The following is a 14,744-nucleotide window of genomic DNA, read 5'->3' as shown; positions in this document are numbered from 1 at the left end:
ATCATGTAAGATGCTGAGACTAAACAAATTACACACAGAGATGCATTGAAACTCGTTTCGGGCTGACAATTAATCTCTTTAATTACGACGATATAATCCCTGAGAACCATGACGTTAATCAACATGCTCAGGAGTTCACTTGTCATATGCAAGGGTTTCTTCATGTACGATGCGTTAACGAGTGCAAGTACTCGAGTGTTAGGTTGTCGCAGGGACGGTCATGGAGGTTATGGTGCAAAATACTTCCACAAGAGGCATCACCAGTACCGCTGCTTCTCTTATTAAAGTACTGTTGTTGTTGATAACGTTGCTGTGACAGCTAATGTCACTGCTCTGAGTATGCCAATGAAAAAATGAGACTTGCCATCAACAGGCGGTGGCAGATTACAATGGAATTCTCTAAATTTCCATGTGAATAACAAGATTTTAGGTAGAACAGCAATTATCAATTACTGATGAGAAGATGCAGCTTAACTAGAATACCACTCTCCTGTCTCGAGGGAAAGGACATAAATGCCATGGTGAGCGAACATTACGCGAAAGGCAGAAACTCTAATCGAAACTCATTGAAAATATGACGAGCAGGAGCACTACAAAGCTGAGTCTATTTTTAGATTCTGGTTGTCGTCTTGAGCGAGGTGCACCGAAACTTATCGAGTAGGAAGACTGTTAATATACTCTTTTCTCCTTTGTCATTATCACAGCAGAATTAACCTTATGGTATCAGTATCTCAGAATTAAAAAATATTTCCTTTTATTTATTCTTCAGATGAGCTAGAATGACATGTTTGCCAGAGTACAGGTTGTAAACAAACGGCGCTTTAGATCGGTCAGGGTCCTCCTTTACGGGATGTGAAGCAGACGAGGGGGCTGCTGGAGGTTGGCTTAGGGAAGCAGACGCCATGTTTAGCTTGGTTGATCCCACATGATCCTGTTATTTCATCTGATGTGGCTATCCTGTGAAGAATTACTCTATGGTATGCTTGTCCCCTTTTCGCTACCTGTTGACAGCAGTTCCTGTTAACATGTGAAGGTTGTCCCAAGACTTGTACACCATGTGATGTTACAATGCGGAAATGTATTCCATATCTATAGGAGCTCACCCATCTCCACTGAGCTCCAGAGCCGTAATCTCTACAAAGCTCATATGATGGGAATACAATCAAGCTTGAACGGTTTCGTACCCATCACACCTGAGGAATGTAACCACCAGGAAGACTGGCAGTAGCCACTATCACCAAATTAGAAGAATCGTTCAGTCAAGCCTAACGAGACTTAACACCGCCGCACTTGAAGAAACGTAACCACCTGTAAGACTAGGGATAATTCGCATTACCATGCTTGAAAAAGTTACCATTAAGCATGAAAGAAGCCGTCGTCACTAATCCTAAAGCCATCACCAACAGAAAGATCAAGGGACGTCAAACCTAATAAGCTCAAAGGATTTCAACATGAACCGTTATGCTAACTTCATTACCCTTGAAGGAGTCATATACTTTATTGAAGTTTGGAACTTTGTTACTACATCCAAGCTTGAAGTATTTTGTGTAGTGGTTAGGGTGGTTACGATGGTCAGGTTGGTTGTGGTATTCAGGTGTGCGTTGTGTATGGGTGTTGTGTTCGGATTGGATGTAGTTCTGAGTCAGGGTCGGCATGGTAGTTATGTTTGATGTCATAATCTGGATGCATGTGGCGTTCAGGATGTGTGTGGTAGTTATAGTCGGCGTGGCGTTCAGGATGTGATAGTTAGGATGAGCGTGGTATTCAGAATGGGTTTGGCAATGAAGATATGGTAGTTAGGGTAAATGTGATGATCAAGTTAGATGTAATTAGAAGTATGGTTATCAAGGTGGGTGTGGCGGTTAGGATTCATTTTTGGTCAGTGTGGCTGTGACAGTCAAGGTTGGGTGATCAGGGTTGCTGTGTTGGTTAAAGCCGGTTTTGTGGGTGTGGTGGTTAGGGTCGGTGTGGCGGTTTTGGTGTGATGGTCAGGATGGTCTGGTGGTCCAGGTCGATGTGGTGGTCGGATGGGTCAGTTGGTCAGAATGCGGTGTTCAGGGAGGATGTTTTGGTCGGATGAATGTAGTTGTCATGATGAGCCTGGTGGTCAGGGTGGGTATAGAGGTAGGGCTGGGTCTGGTAGCTAGGGTGGGTGTGGTGATAGAGGTGGATGTGTATGTCAAGATGGTCAGGAGGGGTATGATGGTCAGTGTGCTGTTGTATGATACATGGTCTTCCATGCCTCTCGTGTCATTAGGAAGTTATTTTCGAGTGTAGTTTGGGGCCATGCCCTCAAGAATTTTCAAGACATAGATGATAATAATCTTATCCTGTCTGCGCTCCAGGGAGGATACCTACAGTGATTTCAGCCATTCATAGTAAGTTCCTTTACCATATTAATATGCAGTGCGTATCTAGCGGAAATAGCGCCTATGGCAAGCACTGAAATTGCGCCCCTTGCTTGATTAGAAATGTTCATACAGTGGATGTATATAAAGATACATACAGTGTTATTATGAACTGTTGAAGAGTTAGGCCAAACTTGAATTTATATAAACTCGTAAAGACTTAAAAGTTAAAGACTTTTTTTTATCAAAACTGTAACGTAGAAGCGGTAATGCAACTGATAGTAGCAAAATATTACTTTAGTTGAAAAGTAGGCGAGTTTCTTTTCTATCCCACAAAACCAAACCGTTAAAAATGTCAATCGGGAAGCATGTGTCAAAAAACAAACCTGTTGAGTAGCGCCCCCTTCAGGTGGGGCCCAGGGCACCTACCTTATTCTAGATACGCCACTGTTAATATGAGCCTTGAAAGGTGTCAAAATACTTTTTTAGTTTTGTACAATCACTTGCCTTATCAGATGATGTTAGAACACAGCAATATTCTATCTATGAGAAAATTCGCTTTTTTCTTCCCTTTTCTTTAAAGCTCACAGGTCCATCCCACTGCCCTTTCTGGAGGAGTCAGCAGTTAATTTCTATTGTTTGCAGAATGTTAGATAGTATGATATTATTCTTTCGAGGTCTTTCAAAGTATTCAGTTGGTTCATGGCAATGTCTTGTGTCCATCCAGTATTCTGTTACTATTGTTATTATTATTGTTATTATTATTTTATTATTATTATTATTATTATTGTTATTATTATTATTATTATTATTATTATTATTATTATTATTATTATTATTATTATTATTATTTCATATCTTAATTTCCGCTCACCGGAAGAGTTGAAATTTATCCCTATTGAAAAGAATCCTAATCTCGATAGATTGCGCGGTGGAAGACTTCATTTATCCTTGTGTCGTCAGTGTCGTCTTCTGATGTCTTACTCAAATGTCATGTAACAAGTTTGATATGAAATTGTAGGTCGTATTTCCGTCACTGTCAGATGTAAGAAAGCAACAGATAGGATGCATGTACATTTCCTTGATGGACTGAGCTCAATACTGTGGACGCACTGCAAAAGGCCTAGTTTCCTACTGCGGGTGGTGAAATGTTAGTTAAAATGTTGTATATAAATCTCCCAATTCTTACGATTATTGACGCATCTTAGGGTTGTAATACTATGGTCACATTTATTAAACGCTTTGATAAAGCTTGTCTTGAGTAAATCACTGCAGCATTTTATTTATTCTCCAAAACCTCAACTGTGTTATCATAGTTGTCAAGCAACTATGGATTCCCCTGCTGTAAAGGTTAGCATTCCTGACCGTGACGCATTCACGGGCTGCCCACGGTCGAGCGCACAGGTTCGAATCCTGGTTACGGCAATCAGTCCATAGTCATCCCAGCTGTTCATCCACCCCTAGGGGTTGGTTGATAAAATGGGTACCTGGCCTCCACTTTATCCATCTCATTTCTCTCTCCATCTTTTTCCGCGCTCATTTCTGTGCTTAAGTTTCCTGACCACTTTAAACGTTAATATTTACGATGGACTCTCTCTCTCTCTCTCTCTCTCTCTCTCTCTCTCTCTCTCTCTCTCTCTCTCTCTCTCTCTCTCTCTCTCTCTCTCTCTCTCTCCTTGAGTCTGTATCCATCTTATTTCTTGACTCTCCCTCTGTATCTCTGTCAGAGCCTGTAAAGTCTACGAGATCATCGCTTTCCACTACAGCATTTCGTATATCTGTTTTGGCCTAAGATGGGAGTAATGTCCTACGATGTTTTTTCACTTGGCGTAGGTTGATGGTAAATTTTTTGCCAACGTTACCTTGTCGTCCTCAAGAGTCCAACTCAGTGTCTCTGAATGTAAGACATAGATTAGTATGCCGCACATGTCCACGGCACTTCTGTCCGTTTTAATTTTGCTGCGGTTGAAATGAGAGGATCGTTTGCAAGTTGAGCAAACAATTCTTTGTTAACACTTTAAGGAGGTCTTGCGCATAATGCAGTCTTCGGTCATTTTCCCGTATATTTTTATCTCCCTTTTTGCGACATTAATCTATATTCCGTTCTTTCAATATCAGTTGTCTCCCTTCCTACTTGCACCTAACTTTTACATATAGGAACATATTATATTATTACAAATGCTTGGTTCTAACTACATACACGAAAATTTTACAGATGTATGGTTCTAACTTCATACATTTCATTGTTTTAGGTCTATGGTTCTAACTTTATTTCCTGTATTGTAACGGATGTATGGTTCTAACTTCATGCACTGTATTGTAACAGATGTATGGTTCTAATTTTATATACAATATTGTTAAAGATGTATGGTTCTAATTACTTCGTACAAAATATTGTTAAAGATGTATGGTTCTAAGTTCATACACTATATTGCAAAACATGTATGGTTCAAACTTCATGATTATATTTCAACAGATGTATGGTTCTAACTTCATACACTATATTGTAACATATGTATGGTTCTAACTTCATAACAGATGTATGCTTCGGATTTCATACAAAAATATCATAATAGATGTATGGTTCTAACTTCATGCAGTACATTGCAAAAGATGTATGCTTCTAACTTTATACACAATATTGTTACAGATGTGTTTCTAACTTCGTACACTATACTTTTACAGTTGTTTGGTTCTAAATTCAAACAAAATACTGTTGCAGATGTATGGTTCCAACTTCATATCATACGTTGTAAAAGATGCATGGTTCTAACTTCATACACTATATTGGTACAGATGTATGGTTCCAACTTCATATCACATGTTGTAAAAGATGCATGGTTCTAACTTCATACACTATATTGGTACAGATGTATGGTTCCAACTTCATATCATACGTTGTAAAAGATGCATGGTTCTAACTTCATACACTATATTGGTACAGATGTATGGTTCCAACTTCATATCATATGTTGTAAAAGATGCATGGTTCTAACTTCATACACTATATTGGTACAGATGTATGGTTCCAACTTCATATCATACGTTGTAAAAGATGCATGGTTCTAACTTCATACACTATATTGGTACAGATGTATGGTTCCAACTTCATATCATACGTTGTAAAAGATGCATGGTTCTAACTTCATACACTATATTGGTACAGATGTATGCCTCTTTTTCCCTTGAAGATTCCAGTCACGGTCAAAAGTCTACACCAAGGCCGGACCCTGATTGAAATATAGAGGAAATTATGAAAGGGAAAAAGAAGTGACAAGGGAAAATATTTACGAATTTTGGAGTAAGTGAAATACTTGTCTTTTGAAAAGTGTCAGGTCATAGTTATTGGGAATGACATGAGAGGGTAGAGACTTCCAAAGCTTCGACGTGTAGGGGAAGAAACCGATATCAAAACAGCTCACGCTTGAGTCGTCAACGGCCACACAGTAATCACGTGACGCAGCAGCTTGCCGAGTATTGCGTGGTCTAGCTAGTGGTGGGAGCACACAAGCAGCCAGCTCTCGGCAGCAAAGACCAAAGTAATACCTATAAAATAGGGAAAGCGAAATATTGCGGTGTCGGGTGAGAGGTTTAAATTTAGAATTTAGCATGGGAGAGCTTATAAGGTGGACAGCTTTTGAGTCAGCTCTGTCAAGTAAGGATGTAGAGCTAGAACCATCCCAGATGTGAGAGCAGTACTACACACAAGGACGGATCAGTCCTTTGTCTAAACGAAGCAACTGTTAAGAAGAAAAGAAGTTTCGACATCTAAACAGGACTTCCAGTTTCTCAGAGGCAGACTTAGTTATTTTCGTAATTGGGGCTTTTCAAGAGAGAGTGGATGTTACCGTAATGCCAAGTTTGTTCATTGAGTCAGGAAGTGTAGTTACAGAAATATCAGAGGAGAAACGAGAGTTATGCAGAAGTTTGATTGACAGATGGGTAGAAACTGGGTCTTAGAAGCATTAAACTTAACTAGATTTCGTCTTCCCACCGAGATATCCTTTCCAAGTCTGAATTTATAGAGGAAGCTGTTTCAAGGCGAGATGCAAATGAAAACAGAATTGAAGGATGTGGATGAATGCAGTGTTGAGTCGTCAGCGTATGAGAGCATTTGGTTATTTGTAGAAGAGAAGAAATCGTTGAAAGAAAAATGAAGAAAGAATGTAGGGTACAGAACAGAACCTTGAGGGTCACCGCTGTTGATGGAGAAGGGGGGGGGGGGGGGGAAGTTGATCCATCAACATCCACAGAGTTGGATCGGTTGGAGAGGAAGCCAGATATGAAGGAGCACAGTGAGGGAAGGAAGTCAAAAGAGGGGAGCTTCAAGATGAGACCCCGATGCCACCCTATCAAAAGTTTTGGATATGCTAAGGGAAACTACACATAACTCCTCAAAATCTTTCAGGGGTGATGGCCAGAAATTAGTAGGATAGGAAAAAATATCTCTGGTTGATCTCGCCTTACAGACCTGGTGATCCGAAAGAAGACTGTGAGTTTCGAGATGTCTGATCATATGGGAGTTAAGGAAGGATTCAAAAACTTTGGAAATGGTAGATGTCAAATCAATAGGACGATAGTTACAGGGGTCGGAACGGTTACCCTTCTTAGGGTTGAGATGTATCAACGCATGCTTCCAAGAAGAAGGAATTGTTTTGTTTTTTTACACAGAGATGGAAAAGACGAGCAAGCACAGGTGCAAGTTCAGAGGCACACTTTTTCAGTACACGTGGATGGATACCATCAGGACCATAAGCCATACTTGTCTCCAAAGAGAGAGGCGCTTTTAGGACAGTCCAAAAAGAGATTACGATGAGGGGATAGGATTAGAAGGAGGAGCATCAGTGGTGAAATAATGTTAGAATCATCCAAGATGGATTCAGAGTTGTTTTGTCTGGATCAGAAAGGTAAAAGGTAGAGTGACAGAAGTTGTTAGATATGCCCTTAGCTAAAGACCAGAGAGACCTATCAGTGGATGATGAGGTGAGGTTATCATCGCACTTCCTTTTAATGGCGGATAATGTACTTGCAGTGTTTACTGGCAGTGATAAAAGTTGAATGGGAGTCAGAGGAAGGCGAGTTTTTCTAAACTTCTAACTTCATACTTTATATTGTTGTAGATGCATTTTTCTAACTTCATGCATCATATTGTTACATATGTATCTTCTAACTTCATACACTATATTGTTACAGATGTATGCTTCTAAGTTCATACACTATATTGCTACATGTGCATGCTTCTAACTTCATACATAATATTGTTACAGATGTATCATTCTAACTTCATTCACTGTATTGTTACAGATGTATCCTTTTGACTTCATATACAGTATTGTTTACAGACGTATGGTTCTAACTTAGTACGCTGTATTGTAACAGATGTATGATTCTAAATTCATACACTATATTGTTTCAGATGTGTGGTTCTAACTTCATACACCACATTGTTACAGATGTATACTTCTTACTTCATACATTATACTCTTACTGATGTATGCCTCTAACTTCATACATTATGTATATTTTTCTCCATATGCCTTGATCTTTTCTTCTTTTTTTTTTTGTCTCATTTTTCTTTCTGTCTATCTCCCCCCCCCCCCCCCCCATTTTCTCTCGATTTCAATTATCCTATTTTCTCTCTTCCTTCTTTGCTCAATTTAATTTTCTTTCCCTAGCGGCTTTTGTGTGGGAAATATGGCAGGTTTTTGTTGCTGCTCTGAGAATTTTTGTTTTTATCATTTCGTTTTCCGGTTTTCCTTATCTGTAGACATTAATTTTAAGAATAAATCATCGCACCTGTCTTCTTATGTAGGCTGCATGTCTTTATCTGCTGTAAAATACCTGCACAAGATAATACCAGTGAGCAGATGGTTTGCGATTTGATTTTTGCCGCAAATGCGACTAATTCATTATGCACTCCAACCCATCCTGTGAGCGGTGGCGCAAAAGAGGATACAGAGTGCACAAAAGACCCAGGGACTGAGGGGGCTTTAGTGGTTGAAATACATTATAGGCTACATTATGAGAAAAGTGTTAACATGGTTTGTGTAACATAATGAATGAACTGGCATATTACATGGTAAGTGAAGTTTACAGCAGTTGGAAAACAGCGATCGGATTATGTATCAAGATAGATAAGAAACGAACTACTTACAATAAGCAAATTTATGATACTTTTCAAGTATCCGAAGCAGAACATTGTTATGCATGAAAGATTGGCACATGTAATGTATGCGAGTGTTGTCGTCACTGGTTAGTGTGGGTGCTGAAGTCAGGCTTGGTTGTGATGGCTGCTATGCAAACATGACTCTCATCTTTATTTCTAGGGAATTTTTCGTTATTTTGTTTAATTCCCTAGTATGTGTTATTCTAGTATTATTATCTTTGCACAGTCTTGTTCATCCTCTTGATTACTAATGAGAAATATTTTCCAAAAAGCTGGTTTTTTTTATACCTTTTTTTTTTTTCCTGGCTAGATATGGGTCCCTGTTTGACGGTCATAGTTGCACTACCCACCTTATAACATTCTTAAAGAAACAGTGGCAGTAGACTGCTTCATCAGTTTTGAGGTGCTTGATGCACTACTACGGTAGACTGCTACAACAATGTGTTAGTGCCTGTTGCACTATTACAGTAGACTGCTGCAACAATATTTCAGTCTCTGTTACACTAATACACTGAACTACTACATCACAATGTGTGAGATGACTATTGCACTACTACAGTAGACTGCATCACTAGTGTGTCAGGTGACTGTTGCAAAACTACAGTAGATTAACTATAGCAGTGCGTTAGGTGACTTTTCCACTACTTCAGTCCACTACTACATCAGAGTTTTCCGTGACTATTGCACTATTCTGTACTACTAAAGTATACTACATCAGTGTGTGACATAATGCCATAGATTGCATCAAGTTTTCTCTATCTCTGCCTACAGGGGTTCCAGTCCAAGCTGTTGTTCGGATCCAAAGAGATCGTAGCCATCAGCTGCTCCTGGTGCAAGGCCGCCTATCACAACAAGGAGAGCTGTTTCAACATTAGCAAGATCGAGGAGACCTGTTCCCTCGGTGAGTAGAATGAATAGTATAGGTAAGTGAGGCTACCTGTTCCCCGGTGGGTAGTATAGCTAAGTGAGGACTCCTGTTCCCTAGGTGAGCAGCCTTAGTATAGCTATGTGTGGAGATTTGCTCACTGGATGAGTGGCCTAGATATTGTAACTGTGAGGAGGCCTATTCCCTCGGCGATTGGCCGAAGTGTTATAACCCTGTGAGATATTTTCCTTTAGTGAGTAGCTTGAGTAGGCGGTAGCCGGACGTCGTGAAGATCTAAAGTATTCTTGTGAAGTATGGTGAGGAATTTCTTGGGTTTTATTATGTTGGTGAGGTTACTCTTGCCCAAGCCGTACATACAGTGTATCAAAAGAATTGTCCTTAGGGTAGACCACGCTAATTGTCTTGTTTAGACGTAGACGTTTTCCAATTACTCTCATTAGGGATTTTTATTTAACAAGTGATGCTAGATATTATAAAGAATTTTGTAAACCAAAGTAACGTTATCAACGGAAAAATGTTCAGAAGAAAGGATTGATCTCTATTTTGATATATATGCTATAGATCATTTTCCTAATTACTACCCAACGAGTACTTAAAAACTTGTTTTTGTACTTTTGACAATCTATTATAATTCTCATAATGTGTGAAAGTTTCGTCATTCTACACCATTATGCATTATATGATAGCGACGATAAATGTGATTACTTTGATAAACTGTATGATAACCATTATATTGTACGATAACTATGATGATCTGTGTGATTACTTTGATAAGCTATTTTATAACCATTATACTCTGCGATTATGTGAGTGTGTGTGTGTGTGTGTGTGTGTGTGTGTGTGTGTAAGAATTTTTTTTATGTTGAAGTCTCCTGTCACCGACAAAAGTCCACATCATAGCCAGGCCTTAATTGAAAGGTAGTGAGGATAATGAAAAGGAAAGAGAAGAAACAAGGGAAAGTATTTACAAATTTTTGTAACGTTGATAACATATTTGATAACCATTATACTTTGTGCGATAACAATGATGATCTGTATGATGAATTTGGTAGACTATTTGCTGACTGTGATAATCTATGTGATAACTTTATCATAAACTGTTTGATAACTATCATACTCTGTGTGATAACTTCGATACATAATACTGTCAACGCCTGGTTTATGAATAACCAGCTTCAGATGTTGACTTACTTCACTCCCCACCTACATCAACCTTTCTCATCTTTTTGCACAACATCCCGCCCACCTACCCTATCTTCACCCACCTATCCTATCTGCTTCTCCTCCACTGTCTCTCGTCCACCTTTACTGTTATCCCCCACTCACTCACACTGACCTCCACCCACCTGTACTATCTCCCCTATACCTACACCATCTCCCACCCATGTCCTACCCGCTACACTGTCTGCCACCGACTTATACTGTATCCTTTCCTTTTACACTGTTTCCTACTCATCTGACCTGTCTTCCTGTCACCTACGATGTGACCCACCTCCGTAAAATGTCCCACCGCCTTTCATCCTCTCCTTCACTCACTTTTACTTGCCTGAACTGTCCCACGCCCAATGTTTCTATCTCCTATCCATCTGCACGTCCTCCACTCACCTGCTCTGTTGAACTTTTGATTAGCGACCTATGAACTAGCTCTTCATTAGTGTAGTTACCCCAAGTCATAAGCTTATGAAACTAATACACACACACACACACACACACACACACGAAGAAAGGCCTCATTCGCTCACATCCATTCTGTAGCTGTCGTGTATGATACACCGAAACCACAGCCTCCTATCCACAAACAGGCCACACAGTCCTTCCCGTGGTTTCCTCCGATCGGTTCCTGTGCAATAACCTATAGATAGCACGTTGTCCCCTGTATACCACATCGCTCAAATTCGCTCTATCTCTTGCACGCTTCGCTCCTCTACAACTTTAGGCCCCAACCTTCAAAACAGCTGACTCCATCATTCCACCTCCTTTCTCATTTCTTCCTTTTTCCTGTTCCCTCCACACTCACCCTTATTTGTTCCCACTTGCACACACACCTCACTCTCTTGATAAAAACTCTTCACTGATTCTAGCAGCTTTCATCCCACACCATACATTGGTTACACCTTCCCACAAAGCTTATATGTCAACCCAGTCACGCGCATTTTCCAGATCCGAATTTGCCGCATACAAATCGATTTCTTTTACTAAGTATTTCTCGTATACATTCTTAAAAGCAAACATTTGATCCTCCCATAAAGCTACATTCACCCTCTCAGTCATCACTCTCCTATACAACTTACTACGTGGGATTAAAAAACGTTTTCCCCTTTGCCTTTGTACGTTGGCATGGTACTGGTATTTCGCCAATCCTTAGGAACCTCAACATGAACCATACATATACTGAAAATTAAAAGCAAACTAATGCGTAACACAATCACCCACTTTCTTACGAAAGTAAATTGCAATTCCAACCATTTCAGACACATAACTAAACTTCAACTTAAACAAGGCTTTCACCTACTGGTCTTAGTTTTTTTTTTTTTTTTTTTGGGGGGGGGGGGGGGGGGGGGGGGAATGCCGTTTCATGTGTGGCGGGGTGGCCACAGGAAGGGATGAAGGCAGCAAGTATGAATATGTACATGTGTATATATATGTATGTATCTGTGTATGTACATGTATATATACGTTGAAATGTATGTATGTATATGTGTGTGTGTGTGGGCGTTTATGTATATACATGTGTATGTGGGTGGGTAGGGCTATTCCTCGTCTGTTTCCTTGCGTTACCTCACGAACGCGGGAGACGGCGATTAAGTATAATGAATAAATAAATATATATATATATATATATATATATATATATATATATATATATATATATATATATATATATATAACATACAAACCTCCAACAGCCAGGATCGAACCCGGGACCCCTGTGCAAGAGGCAGGCATGCTAACGTTACGCTAGACTATGGGACTGTATAATAGGAAACAACTATTCGAAATACTAAGTACTCGAATACCCTTCGTCTCACAATGGTGAGCAACGGGGTATATACCGGTTATTTCCGAACAGACGCACATAGCCAGCTGATAGCGTTTTAATATTTCGAATAGTTGTTTCCTATTATACAGTCCCATAGCCTAGCGGTTACATGCCTGCCTCTTGCACAGGGGTCCCGGGTTCGATCCTGGCTGTTGGAGGTTTGTATGTTCTATGAAGGTGCGCGTTCATATGCACTTTATTCGTATTCATATACCTCCGCGTTGTACAGTTAGGTTCGGTAAAACGCTATCAGCTGGCTATGTGCGTCTGTTCGGAAATAACCGGTATATACCCCGTTGCTCACCATTGTGAGACGAAGGGTATTCGAGTACTTAGTATTTCGAATAGTTGTTTCCTATTATACAGTCCCATAGCCTAGCGTAACGTTAGCATGCCTGCCTCTTGCACAGGGGTCCCGGGTTCGATCCTGGCTGTTGGAGGTTTGTATGTTCTATGAAGATGCGCGTTCATATGCACTTTATTCGTATATATATATATATATATATATATATATATATATATATATATATATATATATATATATTCTTTCTTTCAAACTATTCGCCATTTCCCGCGTTAGCGAGGTAGCGTTGAGAACAGAGGACTGGACCTTTAAGGGAATATCCTCACCTGGCCCCCTTCTCTGTTCGTTCTTTTTGGAAAATTAAAAAAAATGAGAGGGGAGGATTTCCAGCCACCCGCTCCCTCCCCTTTTAGTCGCCTTCTACGACATGCAACGAATACATGGGAAGTATTCTTTCTCCCCTATCCCCAGGATAATATATATATATATATATATATATATATATATATATATATATATATATATATATATATATATATATTTTTTTTTTTTTTTTTTTTTTTTTATTATACTTTGTCGCTGTCTCCCGCGTTTGCGAGGTAGCGCAAGGAAACAGACGAAAGAAGAAATGGCCCAACCCCCCCCCCCCCATACACATGTATATACATACGTCCACACACGCAAATATACATACCTACACAGCTTTCCATGGTTTACCCCAGACGCTTCACATGCCTTGATTCAATCCACTGACAGCACGTCAACCCCGGTATACTACATCGCTCCAATTCACTCTATTCCTTGCCCTCCTTTCACCCTCCTGCATGTTCAGGCCCCGATCACACAAAATCTTTTTCACTCCATCTTTCCACCTCCAATTTGGTCTCCCTCTTCTCCTCGTTCCCTCCACCTCCAACACATATATCCTCTTGGTCAATCTTTCCTCACTCATTCTCTCCATGTGCCCAAACCACTTCAAAACACCCTCTTCTGCTCTCTCAACCACGCTCTTTTTATTTCCACACATCTCTCTTACCCTTACGTTACTCACTCGATCAAACCACCTCACACCACACATTGTCCTCAAACATCTCATTTCCAGCACATCCATCCTCCTGCGCACAACTCTGTCCATAGCCCACGCCTCGCAACCATACAACATTGTTGGAACCACTATTCCTTCAAACATACCCATTTTTGCTTTCCGAGATAATGTTCTCGACTTCCACACATTCTTCAAGGCCCCCAGAATTTTCGCCCCCTTCCCCACCCTATGATCCACTTCCGCTTCCATGGTTCCATCCGCTGCCAGATCCACTCCCAGATATCTAAAACACTTCACTTCCTCCAGTTTTTCTCCATTCAAACTCACCTCCCAATTGACTTGACCCTCAACCCTACTGTACCTAATAACCTTGCTCTTATTCACATTTACTCTTAACTTTCTTCTTCCACACACTTTACCAAACTCAGTCACCAGCTTCTGCAGTTTCTCACATGAATCAGCCACCAGCGCTGTATCATCAGCGAACAACAACTGACTCACTTCCCAAGCTCTCTCATCCCCAACAGACTTCATACTTGCCCCTCTTTCCAAAACTCTTGCATTTACCTCCCTAACAACCCCATCCATAAACAAATTAAACAACCATGGAGACATCACACACCCCTGCCGCAAACCTACATTCACTGAGAACCAATCACTTTCCTCTCTTCCTACACGTACACATGCCTTACATCCTCGATAAAAACTTTTCACTGCTTCTAACAACTTGCCTCCCACACCATATATTCTTAATACCTTCCACAGAGCATCTCTATCAACTCTATCATATGCCTTCTCCAGATCCATAAATGCTACATACAAATCCATTTGCTTTTCTAAGTACTTCTCACATACATTCTTCAAAGCAAACACCTGATCCACACATCCTCTACCACTTCTGAAACCACACTGCTCTTCCCCAATCTGATGCTCTGTACATGCCTTCACCCTCTCA

At 40.3% G+C, this 14,744-nt stretch overlaps 1 protein-coding gene across 1 annotated transcript in view; it reads left to right on the top strand.

The window, feature by feature from the left end:
- rdgA (retinal degeneration A) overlaps positions 1–14,744 on the top strand; it is a 243,246-nt gene that overhangs the window by 104,827 nt on the left and 123,675 nt on the right. The window contains exon 5 of the mRNA XM_071670254.1: positions 9,286–9,415. Within this exon, the coding sequence (XP_071526355.1) occupies positions 9,286–9,415 (130 nt within the window). The remainder of the gene's footprint in view (positions 1–9,285; positions 9,416–14,744) is intronic.

This window comes from Panulirus ornatus, chromosome 15 (assembly GCF_036320965.1).
Source record: "Panulirus ornatus isolate Po-2019 chromosome 15, ASM3632096v1, whole genome shotgun sequence".
Classification (NCBI taxonomy): Eukaryota; Metazoa; Arthropoda; class Malacostraca; order Decapoda; family Palinuridae; genus Panulirus; species Panulirus ornatus.
This window is presented reverse-complemented; position numbering and strand designations above follow the sequence as displayed.